We start from the raw sequence: 25,007 nt of genomic DNA on the forward strand, positions 1-25,007 counted from the left end.
GGTTGCTTGTCTTAATGACACGTGACCTACGGCAGAGATCGTCCTCACGAGAAGGTGTGGTGCTGTATTCTAAAGGTGCTTCTCTGGCCTACCTTTAGAATACAACACCACAAACTCTAAAAATACGTAATAATACCCTTTTACGTAATTTAATGTGATCTTGTTCGAAAGCACGTTCTCGAAACAATGCCTTATGACGCTTGCATGGCAACACGGTTGTCTAGCTCAGCGACTGCGTATAAGCTCCGCTCACTGGTGTTTCATCTCTACTAGCTATGTCATTGCATAAGCCCAACGATGTTGAGAGTTTCCAGTAGTTGTATACCGGCGGATGCGCAATTTTTTGCAAGCACCAGTTTGAAATCTTTTGCTTTTTCACTAATACGCTCATATTTATTTGTATTATGGGGTGCTGAGGTGTTATGTTTTGTGTATTATTGTATTTTGTATTTTTGTAGATTTAGCGAGAATGCGTTACACCGGTCCATATTATATATATTCGATTATTCGCAATTTTGGTCAATGTAATTATTTAAATTATGTAAATATATTTTCTATTTCGGTTTCAAAGTAACTATTAAGTTTAAATTATTTGCCAATGTGAACTGACATACATATATATTTTTTTCATTCAGTAATTTGCACCATTACAAAGAAAAGTTTTTTTATTGGTATTTTATTTTTCGAAGCGGTTATAATGCATTACACTGGACACGTCAGTCATGTTTGTGCCTGTTCGGTCAATGCATTTATTAGAATTATTTCAAGGGGATAGGTACGTTAGGGTTAGGCTTAGGGCTTAGGGTTTAGGGTTTAGGTTTAGGGTCCCAATTCAATATAGTAGGTACGTGTCCGGTGTGTGTAATACGTGAGTACCATTTGTTTTTTTTCCTTTTGCATTTTAAATTTAATACAACCGGTTCGGTCAATGCATTCTATTTATTAGGATTATTTCAAAGGGTTAGGGTTAGGGCTGAGGGTTTAGGGTTTAGGGGTTAGGGGTTAGGGTTAGGGGCCTAATCCAAAATAGTTTGCCCGGTGTGTAATACGTGAGTACCATTTGTTGTTTTTCCTTTTCGCATTTTCATACTCTTTTTTTCACACAAAACCGTGAAACCAAAAACGTCGAAAGTACACAATGAAATGGTTTAATATAGAAATTTTGGGCTAATGGAAATTGAGCCTGGAATTTGCACTCAAGCCTCTTTCACACGCAACATAAATTTTGTTCAGTAATGATTCGAAGGCTAACTCACCGTCGTGCCGTCACTACACATGCTCATGTCTCCCTCGTTCCTTAGTGCGATCCACATTATCCTTACAGTGTTCCCTACATCACCTTTCTGTCACAAAATCACCGATTTATATAAAAGCGCGTCAGTCATGCATGCACCGTGAAATCCACGTCTGACGTCTGACGTCAACAACCCTTTTCAGTTTGAGGCATATCGGCTCATTCCACGCCACACGTTATCTTGCAGATTACGGAATGGGACGAGTGTGCCAAATGGCATCGGATCCATTCGGCAATTGTCCGTAGCTTAAAAATCACGAGACACCAAGTCTACCCGTAAAAATATTGAGTGATATCTTCAAGACAGAAAAGTTTATTGCAAGTAAGAATCAAAACATATTACAATTTGACAGAAAATGGTCATCTCTACTGCACACATTCCCAGCCTAATGAAGATCCCAATATGTGTAATGCCAACCCATATGAATTTCTCTCCTACGGTGTACAAGTGTTGTTGCATCATGTGCTTTGTATACATGTATCTACTGTTTTTGAATGAATAAAAAAAAGAAAGAAAAAAAAAAAAGAAAGTCTACCCGTAACCTTCGTAATTGTCCGTGACCTATTCGACTCTTTCTGTTCATTTCCGTGACGTCACAGGAATGACTCGATAAATTTGCACATAGTGCAACAGTGTGGACGTAGCTCAGTCGGTTAGCTGTCAAGCTAACAATCCGAAGGTTGCGGGTTCGCGTCCGACGGGTTCTCACAAACTGGTTGCTTGTCTTAACGACACGTGACCTACAGCAGAGATCGTCCTCACGAGAAGTTGTTGTGCTGTAAAGGTGCTCCAAATAATCGAACCTGGACCAGGCAATACAGTGATTAACATCATGAGCAATTCTAACCAGGGTGTTTCGGTGATGGTGTAAGAAGATGCCCAAGCTTGTTGTAAGAGGCGACTAACGGGACCGGGCGATCAGGCTACCTGCCTTGTTTTTTTTCACTTCACCGTGTGGTAACTGCCTGGATAGATGTCCATGATGCGAATCACTTGGTTATCTGGTCCAGACTTGATTATTTACCTAAAGCGTTCATATAGGTAAAATATGGCTGACAGGTCGGTAATCACTGAACAAACCAAGACTATGTTCTACATAATGTGACAAGCTTTGATGTTGACTGAAGGTATAAAATGTCCCGGCAAACTGCATGAATATCAAGCGGTATTAGTTCTACACACAACGCCCAGGTTCAACCTCTACCTGATTGGTAAACACAGCGACAGGTCAGATAAACGTGTGGTGCGTCAACACAGATCGGTATTAGACATAAGGTATTTACTGGAGCTCCAGGGCTGTGGTTTCTACAAACATGACACCAACAACTGCGGCTTTACGGCAATAAAGCCGTGTGTCTAAAAAGAGACTCTGGGGACACTGTGACGCTACATCGGATCAGCCTCAATTATCCAGTATACTGAATTTCCTTTTGAGAAACTAGAATGGATATATGATAACCGAGCTCGTTGATTTCACTCTTGAGAAAGTTGGGGTGCACAGTTATTTGAGTGGCTATGGTCATTTAATAAACTTATAAACTTTTGCAGGACCCCCACAAAGGGGCGTTGATTTTGGACACTTGACATTACTTAATCGGACCGTGACAATGTCACGTTACACGTCACCTTCTAGTACGACCATAAAGTAAACACCATGTGTAATGAACGGGAGCCTTACAAGTGGGTTATGTGACGGGTGACAGGGACGAACTACTACACAAACCCACTTGATTCTTGATTCTTGACTAGTCAGTAAAACACACATGCTGTTGTTTGTGCCAAAAGCTTGCATGACTTCCCGCTTTGTTCCATGTGAAGTAGGCACTTCTACTTTAGGCATCTCAACATGGCATTTACTGGAGTCTATACACATGAATAATGCACTGCACCGATTTGTTCAAAACACATCACAACCATGAGTTAAAGAGACGAAACTTTATTGCAAGTATAAGCAGTGTAAACGGTAAACATCAAGGCCAGTAAGTGGATGGAAAACAATACTTTAAAACTGGTAATTAGCCGACTGTCTGCTTGTGTAAGAATATAAAATAATACTTTATTTTTGAATCTTGAACGTTGGCTAGATCGTAAATGAACATATACTATAATCCATATAATATATATATATATTTTTTAAAATCTTTTTATTTGTTCCCATAATTGAGTACAAGCATATAAAGTAAAGCAATAAATGCATAAATACATGATCAAAGTTCATTGGGTTCAACCAAAATGTTAGATCAACTGATAGCATACAGTAAAATTATTCCCCTTTGATTAAAGATTACGTCAGAAATTAAATATTGAGAATAAAGGAAACAATTTGTCTGAAAATTTATCAGATTTATTGTTCCTTCTGGATATGAAATTTTCAACCATATAAATATCTTTCAAATTTAAATTTTTTTTTATTAACTTTTGGAATTATTTTCTTCAAAGTGCAAGTATATATATATTTTTGAGCAGATAAGATTATATGATTTAGTAATGGCTTATTACCTAAAATTCCAAACCAAGCCAAGGTCTTTGTTATTTCAAATTTCTGTATATTCGGGATTATCCAGTTTTCAAGTTCCTTCCAGAAGGTTTGGGTTACAACACATTCCCAATATACATGACATAAAGTTTCGCTATCAACATTACAAAGGCTACATACTGCATTGTCAACCAGTTTCATTTTCATAAGTTCTTTTTTTGTATAAATAATTCTGTGCAAAAATTTAAATTCAAAGTCTATATGTTTTACATCTTTCACATTCCTTCTGCAAATATTAAAAATCATACGCCAATCAAAATCAATATCATAAAATAAGTTTTCCCATTTTAGGCAAATATGAGGTTTAATATTGTCAGATAAGAGTTTATCATAAAATAATCTTGAACCTTTTTTCAAATCCATAAAATCTTTATGAAGAAAGTTATCATCCAGATCATTGTTATGTATATTTCTGTAGTGTTTTATGGTCAATTTCCATGATTCAGGTATGATATAGAAAACATATCGAAGATCCATATATGTACCTCTAATATCAAATTTGAGCTTCAGATCTTCAAGAGACATAAAACCATCTTCATAACAAAGGTCCTTAATTGTTAAAATTCCATTTTTAGCCCAATGCCTGATAAAGTGATTTGGGTTTTTGAAATTATTATTCAGCCATAAAGGTTGTGCTAAAATTCCTTTAATGTTGTCTGCTTCTATGGTATTCTTATTACAGTATAATTTCCATGCCAATAAAGCATCTTTCCAAAAAGGATGATCAATTTCAATAATATTCTGAAAATTTGCTCCATATTTTAGTATATCATTTAATGGAAAATTGCATGGGTTATTCATATTTGTTTTTCTCAAATAGAGTCTGAGTGTGGATAATTTCCTGGCATTAACAAAGGTTTTAATATCTATCATGCGTAAACCCCTTCTGTATAATCCTTTTTCAAAGTGCTCCGTTTAATTTTATCATTTTTGTCGTTCCAAATTAATCTGAAAAATAGTCTCTCAAGGGAAGTAATAAATTCATCAGGTGGATTAGGTAAAGAATTGAAAATGTGAACCAGTTTTGAAAGAGCCAATGTTTTAATTACAGTGATTTTGCCAATCAGTGTGAGATGTCTTTTTCTCCATGTTGCCAATTATCTATTAATTTCTTCAAGTCTTTTTCTTGTGTTGATGACCCATAAGTCATTCAAATCAGGTGTGAATTTAATACCCAAAACTTCATATTCCTTTCTTTGCCATTCTATATTCAAATCTTCACAAATCATATCACTCCTACCTGCATTTGAGCCTATCCAGATTGCTTTAGGCTTATCGATATTTATCCTTAACCCTGACATATTGTATAAAGTATTAATGGTATCAATTGCAGCATACAAACTTTCATCTAAAAATAATTCAGTATCATCAGCATATTGTCCTAATTTATATTCCTGAACATCGATTTCAATACCCTTTATATCATCATTTTGTCTTATCATACATCCAAGGATTTCAGCTACAAAAAGAAATAAATATGGCGATATTAGGTCACCTTGCCTGCCATCCCGCTCATTAGGGAAGAAATCAGAGAGATGTCCATTCTGAATAACACATGATGTTGTATCATAAGTTAATAAATTAATCCAGCGTATAATCTGTGGCCCAAAACCAAATTTTAGTAAAACAGAGTTGATAAAATCTTTAGAAACTGTGTCAAAAGCTTTTTCAAAGCAACAGACCGGGAATATCTCTTTGTTTCAAATATAAGATCATATAATAACCATTTAATATTTTTGACACACTGATAAAATATCAACCATAAAAATACCAATATCCCTAACTTATTTTGTCCAGTATATGTAACAGTAATAGGCTTGATGAATAAAGCTCGGATAGTGGATTATGGGAAGCATATAGTGTACATTAAAGCACTGAAATGTAATAGAAAACGTCGTCTAAGATATACATAACAGTTATAGTAAAAGGCATAACTATTCAAGAAGTTAATAGCAAATTGATATTGAAAGCTCGTATACTGACTTGGACAAAAAATGGTAAGATCTTGTACAACACTAGAAAGGTAAAGCTGGGGTTGTCAAGAAAAAAAAGAACACAATTTAATGGGATAACCGAGAACAATTTACCAAAATACATTGATAATTGTTGAAAGCTCTGATACTATATACAAGGGATAAATGAATGGTAAGACCTGTTTGTTGTTAATAATCGACACTGACAAGCGGTGTCCTGAAGGTTATATCAAGTTGCTGGACACAAAATGGGAACTGTCGTTTAAACTGTTCTATACCTCCTTAACCACTTGCTGCTTGTAAAGTAAGCCGATGGCAGTTGTTAAAGCTGGAGGGATAATAATTTCACGGCATGTGCTTATAGTTGTATTCAGTGTAGGTCTTTTTTACAGAGAGGTCGCCGAAGCAACAGAGAAAATATAGCAAAAATAATTAATATGCTTCGGATAAATGCTTTCTGAAAAAGCTCAAGCCTGGAACAGTTTACTCAACTTCGAATTGACATACACATCGCAAAATATACAACCTTTGTTGGCAGTTTTTGCACTCATATTCAGTATTTTCTTTCCAAGTTGGTATATAGTTAATGATAGTGCCTAGGTACCTGTAGTGGCCGCAAATAGCTGCAACATTGCTGATGGGGTATTAAGCAATATTTACTCACTCACTCAGGTAACAGTTTCAATTTTTAACGTTTTCATTTTCAATTTCCACATTTTTGATTGATAGCGGCGTCTGGTTTTGATATAGAATTCCTCAAATCAGTATTTAGTTCAGCCAGATATGATAACAAGACTTATCCCACCCCGTAGCCATACAGCAGTGTTTCATTTATCAAGTTGGAGTAACAGGAACAAATACACGAGAAGTGGAAATAAGCAGCACGTTAACATCAACAGGAAATGGATAACAGGTAGCTCACAGAGAGCACAATTGTGTCACCTTCAAGATATGCAGTTTGATTGTGTCACTACCCACGCCACTGTTGCCAGAAACTATAGATGCCTTGTCTAAGTTTCTCTGCCCCAAGTTTTAGCATACTACCTATGCCACTGTCCGTAGAAGCTACAGATTCAGTTCTGCCCAAATTACTGTTCTTGGTAGCAGAAGCTATGGATGTCTGGTCCGTTACTGTGCTGTCCAAAATACTTGTCAAGAGCAGAATATTGCTTGTGTCACCAATTTGGCCACTGTCGGCTGGAGCTTCAGACACCAGGTACTTTGCCTTTTTGCCCAAAACATTTTTTGTCAGACGTCGCCGAATGCTGGGGTCAATACCTAAGGCATCATCGTCAGAAGGCACAGATAGCCGGTTGATAACTGTTCTGTCAGGAGTTCTCATGTATGGACTTTCCGCACTGCCATCAGCAGGTACAGCTGACGGCACATCGCTGTTAGAAACGCTTGTCTTGTTCAAATGGTTGTTTGTGTCAGGACCCAGGACACCGTCAGCAGCAGCTACTGATGCCCCAGCCAATGGCGTTTCTGTCTGCATCTTGAAATAGATACGAAGAGCAAGTTGTTTCATGGATTTGGTTGGTTGGATGTTTAACAGAAATATTCCAGCTATTTCGCGGCGGTCTGTAAATAATGGAGTCTGGACCAGACAATCCAGCGATCAACAACATGAGCACCGAGCTACACAACTGGGATTCAATGACATGTGTCAATTAAGTCATTGAGTGTGACCACCCGATCCCGTTAGTCGACTCGATAAGTATGGGTTGTTGAGGACCAATTCTAGCCCGGACCTTCACTAGTTCACTTCCCGAAACATGGAATGTCCCACAACATGCTATGAATACGATGCTAGTTGCACTAAAGCTACTGCTTGCATGATATGGGCATATGGTATGCTTGTCTATACATATGGCGGCGGTCTGTAAATAATCGAATTCGGACCATGCAATCCGGTGACTGACATCATGAGCATCGATATACGCGCATCAACCAAGTCAGAGAATCTGACCACCCGATCCCGCCCCTCACGACAAGCCTTTGTTGCTTAAGACCCATTATAACCCGAATCTTCACGGGTATGTTAGGTATACCAATAAGGACGATATCTACCTGTCGGGAAGGCAAACTTCTTTCATTGAGTCGCCTGGCATCTGTAATGTACAAGTGAACATTATGTAAAGTGTGTACTGCATATGCTTGACAAATTGTCTGTTTTATGAATGTAACATTCCACAAGTTGGAAAATGAAGAATACGACTTTATGGATAACTTCTTGAGTATTACATAGAGCGACGTGTCGATGTAGATGATAACATCAACATATGAGTTGTTATTCATATAGTAGTATGCATCATTATAAGCATTCAAATAGGAAATTGATCCCAATCCCAATCCAAGAATAATATGTAACAACGCCAGAATTTATCATATCCACGATTTGATTCGATTGATTTGATTGCTTTTGAAAGCAACCAAATGCAGTGGACTCTGTATAATCCGACATCTCAATAATCTGACAATCTGTGAATTCCGACATATTTTTGGGTCCCAGCAGCATTCTTCTATGTAAGCATCATTTAAACATTGAATTATCCGACATCTGTACATTAAAAATTCCGACTTAATTTTCTTGAATGGGCTGAGAAAAGGGATCAATTAATTTTGTGAAATCTATTACCAATAAGTCAGTGGTGTCAGCAATAAAAAGCTTGCCACACTGTAGACCATTACCGATGCAAAATGGAAACTCCACCACTAAAGAGACAAAGAAGAGATCTGACTCTTGAAAAGAAGTTTCAACTCGATCTGTTTGATTGGCATTTTAGAAGTTGATTGATAACAAGCCGGCATCGAATGAAAACTCTACTCCAAGCCAATTGCAGGAACACCTCCAAACAACAAACACCCAAAGAAGTTGTTTACAAGATCAGCTGTGACTGTGGTTAGGCCTATGTTGGTGAAACCTCAAGCCCCATAAAACTCAGAATTAAATTTTCACCTAGCATCAACCAAGACATCAGACCGTAAATCAGCTATGTCTGAACACATAATCAACTGTCATAATCACAACATTGAATGGGACAATGTGGAAATATTATCAAAAAACCTCCAGGACTTCACCAAAAGAAAACTGGCAGAAGCAGTTCAAATCCGCCGACACAAGCCCTCAATCAACAGAGACCAAGGATACCTAATTCCATCCGCCTACAATGAACTGATAAAAACAACAGAACAGAGCACTCCAGGATTCGAACCCGGGTCTTCGGCGTGACGAGCCAACGCTTTAACCACTAGGCTACCCCACCGCCCCAGACCTAGATTAGACATGACTTTTTGTTACAATATATATACTTTTCACGGTTAGTTTGCTCTTTCTGCCAAGTGAAATCTGTTTGTAAGACTAGCCATTCTTTTTTTACATTGTGGTTATTTAGTTGATTTTGTGGAATATTTTTCTGGTTGGGCAAACAGTCGATCCAGATCAATATAAACAGTGTTAACCTTCTTAAACTAAACTTCAAGTTTCAAACTATTCTGGCCGAAAAAAAAAACAGATTAAAATTGCTTATAATCGTGTGTCTATAGTTAGGTTTTTATGACTTGAACAATGGTGATACTTATAAAATTCGTTCACAAGAACTTTAAGATGAAGCAGATAATTATCGGTTTTGGAGTAGTAACTAAATCCTCAATACAAACTCACATGAAATACGAGTGTTAACACATATTGCCAGTTACCTGGTTCCTGGTCAGGATGCTCGGATGGTGACTGTGTGGATCCGGTGATGTAGCATATCATGTCATCCTCCGACTCATAAGGTGTAGAGCCAGTTGATGTTCCAGCGTCACTGTCGGACATGGTTGCTTATATAACTATACACAAATGTCAAATGCTATTCTACTTGAGTTATTAGTTTAGACTGTCATAGATTGAACAGTTACTTCCCAACAGTTTAAGTATGAAAATGAGAGTGCATGATCTGTAATCTTCGAAGCCATTCAGAACGATTCATTCGACAAACATTTGCCGTGTTTGTTGCACCGCTATCTGTGACATAATATGTTCTGGGCCCTTCTTTGTCGTAGAACACAACTCCCCGACAATAACGAATGGCAACTTCCAAAACAACTAAGCCAGCATCCAGCCTGGGGACGGTGTGGAATCTAATATCAATCAAGTCCCTTGGTCCTTCTGTAAAATGTCCGTCAAGATCCAAGACACAGATGTCAGTTTCCAGCTTCTCGTAAATGTGTTCTCTCAGAGATTCTTGTGATATATCCAGCTTAAAACCAGTGTATTCCGGTTTCTTAGTTGTATATCCTTCTTTTGTTGTTAGGTTCAATTCGCTAACACCCAAGAAGTATGACCCCCCACCAACAACCTTGGACATAGATGTAATGTTGTCCTTGAGCTTCAATTTGTTCCATATGCATTCAGTCAACTGTGTAGCATCTTCCTTAATGCTTTTGTCTTCCTTTGGGGTCTTGAATTTTTTCAGTTGTATATGTCGATTCTCGTGAAGGTCCTGGACGTTATCTGGTAGTTCTGCAGTCGGGACGCTACCTGCTTGAGTTTCTGTTTTTCTCAGCAACACCTGTATGTTTGATGAGTTGATGCTAAGATTCTCACTGTCATTAGTTGCTTTTGTGTTGAAATCAACAGTACATACACTCTCAACTTTCCCAACTGTTATCTGAACAAAGTCAGTAATATCTTCAAATGTTTCAATCTGACACAAACATTTACGTTCATAGACGTCAGTATAGAGTTCGCCGTTTTCAAGTAACCCTGTCAACTCATTTCTGACGGCCTCGTCAAAGTACTCCAGACACCGGTCTCCCTCTTGTACGTGGACTAACAACACCCCTCCACCACTGTTACGTAATGCTGACGTTGCTTTGGCGACTTGATCCGCAAATCTCTTCTTTCCTGTTCTCTTTGATTCTTCTCCTTGTCTTCTCTTGCCACCCTCCGTTAGAATCTTATATTCGGTATGAACTGGTAAAAGTTTGTTGACTGGTTCACGGTTCTCCTTCTCTATGAATCTTGTCCGTACTTGAGTACATCTGGAACACACACCTGTAATAGAAAAAAAGTGTAACTGAAACAGTTGCATCTTCAACTTTGGCTTTATGTCAGGTCGTCTTGCCAATGGTCTCATAAGACCATTGGTCTCATTATACCATTGGCAACAAAAGGTGCAGGGCTCCGTTTCACAAAGCTATCGTAGCTCTAAGGTGATCGTAACTCCTATGCTGTAACATAGATTTACGACAGTCGTAGCGCTACGAGGCCCGATTCTGTTACCTTAACATCTGTCATTTCAAGGTAACCGCACATTCGTGATAACGAGGCACACGTGAGTGAGTAGGTGAGTATTGTTTCACGTCGCTTTTAGCAACATTTCAACAATATCACAGTTGAAGACACCACAAGGCAGACTAGTGTGAAGAGTGAACACAACTTCATATTGAAAACTGAAACACAAATTAAATGGTTTTTTTTGTGTGTACAAGAACTAAAAATCGTGACATATTGTGTACATGTATCATATATATAAGCAACAGCTGGTGTTGACTCAGAAACACTTGGTCGATTGTTTCTCACATGCGTCTTTGCTTCGTTGAGGTTTTTTTTATGAGCGATATGCTCATCAAGCGAGTCGTTTGGCTACGTTGTCCACGAGCAATCCACGACTGGTTTGCATGGTCAATAGTTTTTCGACGTCGTTCAATGCGTCTTGAGCGTGTTGGGGTACGTCTCTCATAAGGATCACGATAAAGAGGAGCTATATTTTTTTGCTCCAGGGCAACGTAATAATCTTCGACGTTCTTTTTTTTAGCAGATCATCGCCCATGTTTCCTTGTGTGAACGAGGTCTCCTCATTGTCGAGCAATTGGGCTCCATCACCACGCAAATCGTGCATGGGAATATCGTCGCCACCTTCAGCCATATTTCTATTGAAGATATGAAAAGATTCATTCAAAATAAATGATGTCGTCGCAATACGGGCAGAAACTAACCCTTTCTGAAGAATGAGAGAACCCCTTGGGGTCAAAGCCGTGCATCAGTTGGTGACGATCACTAACAATCCGAGCACCATAGGCGAAAACCAAACGCTGTTGGTGCGCTTTCCCAACCTGGTTGTGGACAACGTCATCATTCTGGGGACTGCTTGCCTGTCCTTCCAGATCAGTTTGGAATCCGATGATATACGCGCGAAGTCGTGGGCAGCCTGGGTCGAGCCATTGTGAAGAAAACGACCATCAAGATCAGCGGAAACAAATTTTGTGCATCGATGACAGCCACGTGTTCTTCAGCTACACGGATCACTGGAGAATCGCGAGCGAAGGGGAAAAACATGAAGTACCAGGGGATTTGTTCAGCCAAGTGCTCGTCAACTCGGTTGCGCGTGGGGTATGCTTTTGAACATGCCTAACTCGCCGCGATAGTTAGAAAACACAAGGCCATTGCCGAGGCGTTCGGGAACCGATTTTGCGTCCCCCTTGACATCGAGTTGCTGGAATGTCATATGCCCTTCTACCAAGCCGCGCTGGAATATGCGACAGGCTCGAATATGAACTCAAGTTTAACGATTACAGCATGATGATTGGACGGAGAACCGTGATAAGGGTCGCTACACCATCGACAATATTTCACTGGAGTTTGACAAGGTGACGAATATTCGGACACATAAGCTATCCTGTATGAGCGCGTTCTGCATCACTGGAAGATCACGGCGAACAAGAGCAACACGCTGTGGAACATCAATCTGAACGTGCCTGCGCGATCGATAAAGGTCATTTTGATCCTGCCGGTGGAAGAATTTCAGCCGTTTCAAAGGGTCAACCCAGTATTGGAACCCCGAGATCATGAAAGTCGAGGTGACCGTCAAGGGCATGCCCAACCAGCTATTCAGCCAAAGCATGCGCACTTACCATCAGTGGGACAATCCAATGATCAAGCGCCCGCCGGAAATCAACGCGATCATCAGGGACCTCGGTCTCGCCTACGTGGCGGTAGGAGATTACCTGACCACCAAGTACGCAATGTGGTTGGACATGCGATCCACGTACGATGATCAACTGCACAGCAGCGGTCATCGTATTGAGAACGGCAGCGAGGGGATCACCATCCAAATCGCCAGAAGGCTCAAAAGCTTTACCAAGACGGTATATTAAACCCTTATTTGTACGTGATCATGGATGCGCAGCTTAACATACAAAATGGAAGATTCGTGCAAGCCATCTATTGATTTGCCTTGCGATCCGCATTGCACCATCGTGTGAGGTCAGATGGGATGCAGGTAGACCGTGTTTGTCTTGGATCTGCTAGAAGGGTACTATCAGAATGTGTTCGATCATTTCGTGATCCTTTGCCCTATGATATGCGTCAATAAAACGTACGCGGAGAGAGCGTGGGTGATGAACGATGCAGAGGTGTATAAAATTGACCCGTGAGTACATTTACAGGACTGGTCACGAAAAGTTTGAGGGAGAATCGATGCTGTTTATCCTAGACGATTGCAGCACCAAAAAGAGAGACATGTTATCGTATTTAACGTTTTCGGGCCTCCACATGAACCACAGCGTTTGGGTTTTCATGCAAAAATTCAACTCGGTCCTGAAAGACCTGAGGGGACAGACGCGATGGGTCGCACTGTTTCACTGCAAGGATAGGGATTCATTCGAGGAATGTTTGAGAGAAAACGACGTCATTCCCACCAAACCCAAACGAGAATGCATGAGAACCTTGTTAACCCAAACGAAACACGCCAAACTCGTGCAGAAAACAGACCAACCCGTGGCTTATGCAGAGAGCTAGCTTAGCAAAATCAAGCAACCTGCTTAGCAAAATGAGCAACCTGCTTGGCAACACGTAGCAAAGTCAGCAACCTGCTTACGTGAGGTGACGTGAAATTGGGTTTTACATCGTGCTTGAGAATATTTCGCTCATATGACGACGTGCATCCATGCGGCTGCTTGTACTAACCCAGACTGAAGCTGGTTTTATAGTGCTTGCCCACTGAGATACCATGCCGCAGTGAAGTATGAATACCCCACTCAGACACATTATGCCGAGCCGACCAGTCCTTGTTGTACCCATTAATGCCAAGCGCTAGGCAGGGACCGACAAGTACCATATTTTAACGTCTTTTGGCATGACGCAGTCGGGGATCGAACCTGCGACCTTCCGCTCTCCGGGTGGACGCTCTAACCACTACACCACGGAGGCCGTCCCAACCTGCTTAGCAATGCTTAGCAACATGTAGCAAATAGCTTAGCAAATTAAATGTACGCCCCTATGTACGACGATGTTTGAAATTGTCGTGTTGTTTTACCTGACATTCATCTCGTTCTGTTAGGCTATTTCATTACATAAGATTTAAAACCCGATTGATGTATTATAATATGGAGTTGGACCACATGCTTGAACAAATGATATCCGAAGAGGAGAAGGAAGGTGAAGAGGCGTCCTCCCGTGTCGATGCGTCCCATCACTGCGGCGATCATTACGACGAAGCACTGCCAATTTAAACATAAATGCCCGATCAATGATATTGAAGATAATGGAGCCGAACACCGAAGCAACACCAGTGGCGAAAGAGGAGACAATCCCCCACCAAGTAATTGATACCGTCACAAAGAAACCCAACAATCCGAAAAAAGTAGCAGCCGGTAAAAAAGGAGGGTTAGCTAAGCATCGTAAACCGACCCCGCTGTGGATTCCGTACACCATGGTAGCTGCTGTCGTGTGTGTCACCACGGATGTATGGCTCCATCAACAAAAGATGACGCCACCGCCCCCACCACCACCAGCGAACCCACAATTAGAGGTAAACCCACACATTATGTTATAATCATGTCTAATCCCAGCGAAAAACGTTCATCAACGACGCGTATCACGCCGCCGTGGTCAGCCGACTGGCCATAGGCTATGCTCGATTAAGCAAAATGATCACAAAACAACCGGCACCCAAACTCGATTTCAACCCGCAAGACATGGGCATGCTCGTGCTAGACGTGGGACTGGCGATGGCCACCAAAGCGATGCTCGTCAAGCAAGGCATCATTCCTGAAAACATATTAAAGTAAGGAGTCGTGATATGATATATAAAAATGGCCAGGGTTGCGATCATGCTCAGTTGGGCTTGAGTCAATGCACTGGCCTTTTCGGGGAGTAATTATCTCTTTTCCCGATTATGCACATCCAACGTCGCCGAAGTCGAAGCCGTTTCCTTCCTGTTTTCTTCCTTCTGCTCTTCGGCAATTAATTCGGCCAGACGTCCACCTAACATTAACCACATTTAAAAAAAAAGAAACTAATGAATTATAATATAAACAAGCATTTAATCAATTAAATAGTAAATATAATATATACAAATCCTTATTTACAGATGGGTTCAAGGATGGTGGCGCAGTTGCTTGTGACGCTGTTATTGGATCGAGAACAATATCTTCTCGTTTACCAGATCACAGCTCAATTTTCACAGCAGAATCCAACGCTATATTTACAGCATTAAATCACAAATAACCCTAAAAGTACACAATATATCATCTTTTCAGACTCTCTTTCGTGCCTTCAGGCTATTAAAGATCATTCTTGCAAATGTCATAGAATAAACCATTTCAATAAGTTTCTGTAAAACTTCATATATTCAAACGACATATTTGTTTCAATATATACTGAACCACAAAGGAAACGTTGTCTTTCAAAACTAAATGCAAAATTTTCTTCTTACAAGATGGTGTTTTTATCATGATTGCACCGTTTTGTTAAGATGTTTTTTCAATCCAAATTGACAGTTATTACCAACACCAGTGTGCTTTCTGATGAAATAGCATATCGACAGATTGCACCGAAAAAGGCAGACATGGTGAATGGTTCCGTATGACATTCGTGAAAATGAAAATGCACGTGCATGTCGTGACAACCCTACCAATGAAAGCGAGTCCCAAACTCGGCTGAAATCATTTTTGTTTTGACAGAATCGCCATACCACGACTTACGAGAGATCAGAGGAACCAAGTCTTGGGACGATTGCAAGTTGTCCAGACTGCACGGAGGGTAACCAATCATTTTAATGTTCATGTTAGGACAATCTACCGACTGCAGGTGTGGTATCGGGTCACTAACAGCATCCAAGACTGTCCACACTGTGGGCAACTTTCAGTAACATCAGAACATCAAGACCGACAGATTTTGCGCCACCATCTACAGGATCGCTTCCCCAGAGCGACGGAAACAGCACGCCAGATCTATGGGGACCCACAACAGACCCATCAGTGCTGATACAGTGCGTTGACGTTTGCGCGGAAGAAACCTTTGTTGTCACAGACCCTATCCTAGTCCTGTCCTCACCGCTCATCACCACCAAAACCTACTGCAACGGGCAACTCTGGATGGAAATTGGCTTTGTCGACAATGTTTTTCTACAGTCGATGGCAGAGTGAGGGTATTGGGAAGGCGTGGGGAACTGTTTCCCAATGAGTGTATTGTTGAAAGAGACTCGTGGGGTGGTCCAAGCATCAAAGTGTGGGGTGTAATCGGTCTGAATCAGTTAGTTGACACCGTGGTGTTCCAGAATCTTGGTCCAGGATGAGGAAATGACATGACAGCTGCTCTCTATATTGACCAAGTCATAAGACCCCACGTTGCACCACATTTTGGACGTTACAGAAATCACATCTTCCAGCAAGACAACTTTTGTGCCCACATTGCCAGAGCAACACTGGACGTCCTAAGAGAACATGGCATCCAAACCCTACAAAAGCCTGCACTCAGTCCGGATTTAAGTCCAATAGAACACCTTTGGGGCGAAATTCAAAGAAGACTGAATGACCTCCAACCAAGGTCAACAACTGTGGCTGGACTCGATCAGGCATTTCGTAGAGTATGGACCAAAGGGCCTAGAACCTTCGTCAACCGGCTAATTCATTCCATGTACAGACGAAGCAATGCTTTCATCAATGCTCATGGTGGCCACAGACGATACTGACTTTGGTGAACCTTAATGGTACCATTTTTGGTGATTTTGTTTGTGTGAACTCTAAAAGTGATTCCCGAAAAAAGGTGTTAATCATAATTGCCAAGTTTGAACTCAATCCTCGGTTTTGATTTTTAATGAGAGCTAATTGAAGTATGTGCTTTAAAAAAACGCTATCGGTGCGACATTTCTTTTGTGCTTCAGTATATGTCCAAAGTACACCGAAATTCTATCTGTTTTGTCTATGCATGTATTCAGCAAACATTTGATGTATCCCCTCTTATCATAACGAACCAACTGACGTCATGGAACGTGGCACGTGCATGCAAGTTGGATACTAATCTCTAAGTTTAAATCCTTATGTGTATACACGGGTTTGATAAATTTAGAATTTAAATTTGTGTATGCACAGTTTCTTTAAGTGCCTAGTATATCGGAATTTACAACGTGTTTTTCATATTCATGGACTCTCAAAGTATGAAGTTCTATGATTTTGTTAGCACGATTACATTTGAATTTCAAATTGAAATAGTAGAGTTATAATTAGTCACACAGGTTTAACTCCGCTTTATATACCCCGTTGATTATCACTGATCAAATCATTGAGTTTGATATTTAATATTCGTCGATTGGTTCAGTTGGTATCATATGATTTTGATCTGATGAAGTTACAAAGAAATCGATCGCGCCATGTGCCCTCTTGCATGACTTGATTTAAAACTTAACTAACGTCAGCTTGTACGTCCAATCGGATGACTCGATTTAAAACTTTACTATACGCTGATTGGTCCAAAACGATCGCGTAATGTTGGCCCTACGCGGATAGGCTGGAATTATAATCGCGTCAAATCCGAGGGATGCTATGACGTCACACTGGAAGCGTCATCCCTTCTCTACATCGGAGATGGCAAAACTCTCATAGACTTAAGACAGACCGAAAGTTGGCCTGGAACATTTGTTTCACATTACTAAATATAGTTTCGTCTTGGAGTTAATCGGGAAGTGTAGTCATTTTTTTGTCCCCTAAATGTTTAGTTGTTTTACAAAATGATTGCAAAATATGTCCATCTATTTTATTACGGTAACACTTCCAAACATCTCTCAGCGACTAAAAGTGTTCAGACTGCAAAAACCACGGAAATCAATGTACGTCCTTATATCACAAATGATGTTTATGCACTTTGGAACTTCATGAAACAATTTAGTGTTTTTTCTAGTTTTTTTTAGTAAATTTGTAAAAAGAAAAATATCTAGGCATCATTACCTAAATGAATGATATTTTACACCTACACCTAAAACGAAAAGATAGGCAAGAAAAACGGCTTGGTGCTGTCTGCCACGCAAATGTCCAAATATAACGTGGTTGAAGTGGAATCTGTGCAAATATCACAAATTGCAACCGACAAGACGTATAGAAAATTGTTCCAGGAATGTATCCATCGATATCCACGTGCAATGTATATCTCACTACTTTCTGTGGAATTTTCCATTCTGAAGGAATTCTGTTGAATTGGGTTGAAATGAGGTAGACATATCGACCCGTGAACGACATATGGTGTTCCGGTGTACTTTGAAAACTGCAGAATTGGACGCTACTGTTTCAAGACGTAGTGCTTCTTTCGTTTTCCTTTTCTTTCCGAAGAGTAGTATACACAATGGGGCTACGAGACCAGGTACCCCCCCCAAGGTACCCAAGGGAAGTACCACCATTGTGTATACTACTACTGAGGCGCATGCAAAATTTGATGAAAATCGGTTGAATTGTTTCTGAAATAATAACTTTTAAGTCAGCATGGGGTCGGTCGGGAAAATGCAAAATGTCTAACTTTTTTGTCGTAATTAAGTCTTAATTAATCTAAAGAAGTCATCGAGAGTGATCCCAATGCCGTTGTGCTATAGCGTAACCATTTGTCGCGATGCATGCAAAATGTTACGAAAATCGGTCAAATAGGTTTTAGCGAGCATGGGGTCGGTCTGGGGAAAGGCTAACACTCCAACGAATTGTCGTACTTGTTATATATTATCGAGGCGAAAGGTGTTTTTAGCCGAATGAAATGCAGGTCTCGGCAGTCATCACCTCGCTCGGGGGATGCTTTGAGCGAGCGCCGTGTACGAGTATAAGTGTGTGCGCGTGTGTTTCGGCTCGGCTATGATGATGCACGGCCGGCTGACTAGCGAGGCTACAGATGTCTGAAAGTGAATGAAACGCATCTCTCAGTTTCCCTGGGTCGTCGTCTGGCTGCCATCTCGGTAGCATTGAGCAAGCGCTGTGAGCTAGTCGCAGTGTGTGTCTCGACTCGGCTTGTACAGCCGACCGCCTGGCTGGCTGGCTGGGCTACGTTATGTTGATTTCCACTAAATCATACAGAAGTTCTCGGCAGTCCACTCGTGTCGCCTCGCTGTCATCTTGGTAGTACTGAGCGAGCGCTGTGGGCGAGTCGCAGTGTGTGTGTGTGCGTGCGTACGTCGACTCGGCATGTACTGTCGACCAGCTGGCGGGCTGGCTACGTTAAGTTGATTTCTGCAAAATCATACCGCAGCTCTCGGCATTTCCGTAGCCGCGGTGTCCGTAGCATTGAGCAAGTGTTGTGGGCGAGTCGCAGTGTGTGTGTCTCGGCTTGGCTATTCACCTACAGCTTACTGAGTTGGCTGGCCGGCTGGCTACGTTATGTTGAAGTCCGCGAAACAGTTAATTGTGAATCTCATATGTTTTGTTTGGTTTTCGTAATGAAGGATTGTCGGGCCTGTTGCTTCCCTTGTTCTGTGAATTTTTTTCTCGTCTTTGCAAATGACGGCGTTTTTAGGGGACTTGGTCCGAATCTCTTGTTGCATTCTGTGATATTTTATGATTTCTGATAGCACCAAACAAAACTCTTCTTTGGAGATTTAAGAGTCGGTGAGCGCGGTGGAAATATGATCGTCTATCGTGTTTAACTTCGCTTCGGCTAGAATTCTAATTCCGTTGTGTTTCAATGCTTTATGTTGCAGTCTGCGATATATGAACTTAAGGGTCAATTCCATCAACCCTTCCACTCCAGCTGTTATTTCGATGCCTAGCATTTAAACTGAGCCCTTGGGGGGTACTTGGTCCCGTAGGCCCATTGTGTATTCTACTGGAAGTGTATTTGACGTATTTACCTGTTTGGTTATACATGGCATTCCATTATATGATGCATTCACACTCGAAGATGTTCACTTGCTGATGGCAGACATAATTAAGCCTGGATAATCTGTTAGTAATTCACATGTGTTTACGACATTCTATGTTAAAGGTCATGGTAAGCATCACTAACCTTCACCACCCGCAGGGGAGCTCATCATTCCACGTCATCCTAGTTTAAACATCAAGGCGAAACCTGTCACAGAAATAGTTCAAGTGTTATTTCGTAGGCACTTTGGCTGGATATGGGTTTTATAGGGGATTATGCACATGTTTATATATTCTCGGAGTTAAGTTACCATGTATTTGCATAGCTAGACATCGTCTAAAGTGTTGTAAACACACTGGTAGACTTGAAAAACAGATATTACAAACCATAAACAGCCAGGTACACTATTGCTAAACAACTGAAACCATACTCTGTAACTCACACTTATTACTAACTTTCCTGGGACTTTCTTTGACTTCAGCTTTGAGCAGTATGCGCATGTTAAATCCACGGTGACATGAAAATTGTAAGCAGTCTATTAGCTTCTCAGAAAATAATTGAATGACATACATCACCAGCAGCTCTAAAAGAAAGCAGAAAACACCTACATGTTAGAGAATCCCACACCGCGATTCAAGATGATTATCAAAACACTTAAGTCAAAACAGTTCAAACTAAAATATATTACAAAAGACGAAGCTTGTATGTTGAGTGTCGCTGCTAACATGCATTAACTGTTATAATTACATTTTCCATAAAAATGTATAATAGCCTTACACGTTGTTTTCAAATTGCTGAAATGGCGAACATATTTGCTTCAACATGTATTCATTTGTATAGTGTTATTCCACTTACCTTAACCAACTTGAAAAACCTATTACGTCGTTGAAACCACTTTGGTCGATTGCGAAGTGTGACAACCATGGGACCTTATCTTTAACGTACGTTGTAGTGGTCTGTGGTGCCCTAAAACATACAACGGTCTTAAGTGCACAGTTATCATACATAAACATGAGGGGGCAGACGTCCTATTTGTCAAGCACATTAAGGGGGCACCTGACTGTGAATTAACGTATCCTCTTTCCCACTCGATACAAAAAAACCCATTCATACAAAGGTATCTACCAACCTATGTTGGTAGGTATATACATGTGACGTATCTGCTGATTTGCCATGGTTGTACTGTCTACTAACATTGTAGAGCATTGATACCCAGTGTATGAGTTAACTCACTGGTACTTTCAATCAAGTAATCAACGTCAAATAAATTAGATAATTAACAACTCACTGGTACTTGAAATACAAAAATAACCAATGTCAAATATCCTTGGAGTAAAGCTCACTTGTGTAGCAGGACTGTGTCAGTCACGCACAGACAACAGACGCTACTTTTGTTGTTCTTCAATGGCCGATGTTTTATTGGAGATGTGTATAGGTGAAAGCAACAACCCTGAAACAATCAGGTGTACAATATAATACATGCAGCAATATACACAGATCCTAAACACAGATATACACATATAATTCGTACATATGCTATAACATTACAAAACAGTTGCTTCAGTAAACAATTACTGTGTACAAAATGTATTTCATTTGATATACATGATATATAAACAATACATAAACCTACCAGGTGTGTGAGGCTAGGATTATTTCACACCTCGGGACGCTGCTGTGTCTGTATGAAATGGTCGTCTGTAGAGAAAAAAATAATGTGTACAATTGTACATACATGCTAATAGGGAACATATACAAAAGCATCCTGGAAAGAGTTCCTTCAGTTCCCCTATGTGTGTTTTTAAGGAATACCGTGATTGGGATCATTTTGATACTAAAAAGGGGCGCCTTGTTAATCTTTTGGGGGTTTGAAGCGTTTAATGGGGGTAGAGAAGTTTGGGGGTAATACTAAAAGTGGGGACGTGGGGAATTAAAAATCTTACCTCTTAGCGGTTCCTATCGCCTTCCCAGAATCCCATCTGAACTTCCGGTTTTGTCTCCTACTATGTACACTTGCCAATGACCATCTTTCCATTATCATATCATTACACAACATATGTTGACATTTAGACAAGTTTATTTAAGACATGTCACATATTGTAGTGTCGATCAAGCTATCTCGGGATTCGAACGCTGATCCTCCAATCAGTAGTCCACTGCCGCATCCTTTACACCACAGGGGATCTGGTGATTGCTGTTGGTCTTATGTAATATACAACCTTACGTTCTCGTCCGTCCTGTGATAACATAACGATGAATGTCACCTTGTTATGTATCGCAATACTCAGTAGTGTGATGGTAACGCTTTGAAACATGGAGTCATGCACTACGAGTTCTACCCGCTTTGTGGGCCAAATTTTGTGTCCTTATTTTTTTTTCCATGCACTTTTTCAGTGTATTGTGGGTTGTTTCTATTAATTTCCGGTTCATTCAACATGGCGGATAATTACTCATCTGATAGTGATTCATTCCCTTGCGGTCAGCAAGTGTGTTTACAGCAACCTTTCGATTTACGATCTGATAACCTGAATTCGATGCAACAAAGGACTTGTTCGATTTGCTGGAATCATCAGATGAGAATGACGGTCCGGATTTTGTTGACACTAATCTTGACGAGAAGAGCAATGTGGAGCTACCGCCCTCTCTTCAGTCATCTTCGAATGATCCAACACCCAGCACCTCTACAGGTATGACGACTAGATCCAAAATTAAAGGTGTGGTCACTGCCGAATTTTCAGTTACCTCCGTTCCTGAAAAACGAACTGGTAAATTAAAAGATCTGAACATGTTCAGGCTTTCCACTATTTTGGCTAGTGAAAGTGAAACATTAAAATTTTGCGAAATCCAAAACTTGCTCCCCACTCAGGCTTCTTGTCCAAACTGTGGTGCCACATTGACCAAACGATTATCCATCCAGACAACACAACGGAGGAGAAAAGATTACCGATACCAATGCAATAAGGCTTTATGCAAGAAAAAGGGCAATCGTAATCAGTTTCAATTACGCACGAACACTTGGTTTGGACACTACTCAAATCTGTAATTTCGCAAATCCTTATTATTATTTTTTCTGCCACCAGTTACCATACGCTGCCACTATAAATAAAACTTCAATCTCCTCAGGTGAGGACGAGGAGAAATTCTTGGAAACGTCCCGGGAAACTGTGTCTGATTATTTCTCTTATTGCCGAGAGGTTTTTGTGGAATCCGTAGTGAGATTCTCTGCACATTCAATCAGTGGAGTTGATATGACTGTGGAAGTTGATGAAGCCAAACTTGGCAAAAGAAAATATAACATAGGTAGAGTGGTATATGGGCAGTGTGTGATTGGCGGGATATGTCGGGAGACTAGGGACATGTTCCTTATTCCCGTGGAGCGACGAGACGCACATACCTTGATACCCATCATCAGAGATCACGTCAAACCCGGAACCACCACAGACAAATGGAAGTCATATGACCAGTTAACTTCCTTAGGTTACAAACATCTCAACGTGAATCGTTACGAGCATTTTGTTGACCCGAGTACGGGGGCATGCACCAATTTAATTGAAAATAGGTGGTGGCAAATCAAACGGAATTTACCTTCAACACATACCAGGAAGTGCAATTTTGCCACATACTTACTAGAGTACATGTGGCGGTGCAAACGTGGAGGAAATATGGTCTTCTCAAACTTCTTGCAGGACATCAGTTTGCTCTATGCTGTGACCTCTTTGTGACTTCCTTAAAATCATTGTACATATGTTTTAGTGTCTTGACTGTTTCTTTGACTATTTATAGATTTCTGGTTGCTATGATTGTGGTTGGCATTTTATAGTTTTTCAGGTTGGTATACGTTCAATTTGTGGCGGTACGTTCCTCCTTCTGGTGGTGGTATACAAACATTAGACATGGGTTTTTTCTTCTTCCCTTATGGCACAATGATCTTCTATTTTCGTTGGGTAACCTTGTTTTCCGTGTCTATCGGTGACGGTTGTTCTGGTGGTGCATTCTGTTCCTATTACATGATGATTTTCATCTCCCAACACTGTACAAGGATTTAGTACTTGCGTTTACTAACCCCCTTTTGTATTGCCGCATTTGGTATTAGCGTATCATTTATCATTCATTGACAATACCTCATTGTCAGATTTTTCCTTTGCAGGTTAATTTGTGTATAAACCATCTTGATTGTTGACCTTCTCTGTTCGTGATATTTTGCCAGGTGAGAAAACGTTTCTTTTCCCCTTTATCATACCACATTCAATACTACATATGCTATCTTCTTGTTAGGTATAGCACAACAATTTCTACAATTTCACATTTGCCATCAGCGATTCATTTAAGCATCATTTACTTAATTCCATGCTTCATTGTTTCCAGGCTATTTTGTATAGAAAAGTGCCTGCATTTTCTGCTTCATCATTCTTTATGCATCCGTTGGTGAGTTACAATCAATTTTTCTATAAATCATTACACTACTGTCAGTCAGTAAATACTCCGTGTGTCAGTTTATGAAGCGGTATGAACACGTGCACCTCATCACACCTCAAACGCATTATCACATGCATATCACGTAACCTGACTTCGGTTTTGTTTTAAAACATACGCACGTGTTCCTAACTGCGAACATTACTGTCCTATGGCCAATATTTCATTGCACCCTACCTACTTGTTTACATTGAACGTTCCATAACTTTTCTTCCACAAGTAGGACATTACGGTTTTTGACACTACATATTTCGTCATGAACCAGTCTGAATCGTTTGCTTCACTTATGCCTCGCATATCACAGGTTCAGTCGCAACGGTAACAGAGACCCATCTTACAAAGACGGTAGTACGCGTATGGAAATGTGGTTAGGAGAGTGAAAACACTTCACTTCCGCTTCCGCTTATTGGCAACTCCCGTCTTCCGCTGACTAACAGAGGTAACACAACATGGTTCACCTGTATGCAAGTGATTTGGACTATCATTTGTATTTTTTATGTTCAGCACTACGTAACTGCTTTTATATAAATATTGATAACACCAGCTAGTGCCTTTTTTCTTGTTGTCAGATATATATTCGTTAATTGCTACCCTTTGTGCTCTATTTCCTAAATAACTTTCAAACCAATTTA

The 25,007-nt window shown here is 40.4% G+C and overlaps 1 protein-coding gene and 2 long non-coding RNA genes across 3 annotated transcripts; 1 reads left to right on the forward strand and 2 right to left on the reverse strand.

The window, feature by feature from the left end:
* Positions 1 to 611: 611 nt before the first annotated feature.
* On the reverse strand, positions 612 to 978 carry LOC124290939. Its single transcript, XR_006902091.1, has 2 exons — positions 918 to 978; positions 612 to 732 (listed from the first exon to the last, which is right to left on the reverse strand). It is a non-coding gene; the product is annotated as an uncharacterized LOC124290939 (long non-coding RNA).
* A 3,403-nt stretch (positions 979 to 4,381) lies between these two features.
* Positions 4,382 to 15,791, forward strand: LOC124290940. Its single transcript, XR_006902092.1, has 3 exons — positions 4,382 to 4,803; positions 14,226 to 14,229; positions 15,780 to 15,791. It is a non-coding gene; the product is annotated as an uncharacterized LOC124290940 (long non-coding RNA).
* LOC124290937 lies at positions 6,522 to 9,652 on the reverse strand. The gene is made up of 3 exons (XM_046727784.1): positions 9,504 to 9,652; positions 7,875 to 7,915; positions 6,522 to 7,299 (listed from the first exon to the last, which is right to left on the reverse strand). Exons 1-3 carry the CDS (start codon positions 9,622 to 9,624, stop codon positions 6,775 to 6,777), a joined length of 687 nt encoding a protein of 228 aa, XP_046583740.1. The 5' UTR covers positions 9,625 to 9,652; the 3' UTR covers positions 6,522 to 6,774.
* Positions 15,792 to 25,007: the final 9,216 nt, after the last annotated feature.

The sequence above is a fragment of the Haliotis rubra genome, unplaced genomic scaffold (assembly GCF_003918875.1).
Source record: "Haliotis rubra isolate DU_JTF1 unplaced genomic scaffold, ASM391887v1 Scf478, whole genome shotgun sequence".
Classification (NCBI taxonomy): domain Eukaryota; kingdom Metazoa; phylum Mollusca; class Gastropoda; order Lepetellida; family Haliotidae; genus Haliotis; species Haliotis rubra.

Excerpts from the sequence above, each read along its gene's own strand:
- LOC124290937 (XM_046727784.1), bottom strand. The coding sequence starts at position 9,624 with ATGTCCGACAGTGACGCTGGAACATCAACTGGCTCTACACCTTATGAG. Across the intron at positions 7,916-9,503 it reads GCATCCTGACCAGGAACCAG|ATGCCAGGCGACTCAATGAA; the intron begins GTAACTGGCAAT and ends TGTACATTACAG. Across the intron at positions 7,300-7,874 it reads GAAGTTTGCCTTCCCGACAG|ATGCAGACAGAAACGCCATT; the intron begins GTAGATATCGTC and ends ATCTATTTCAAG.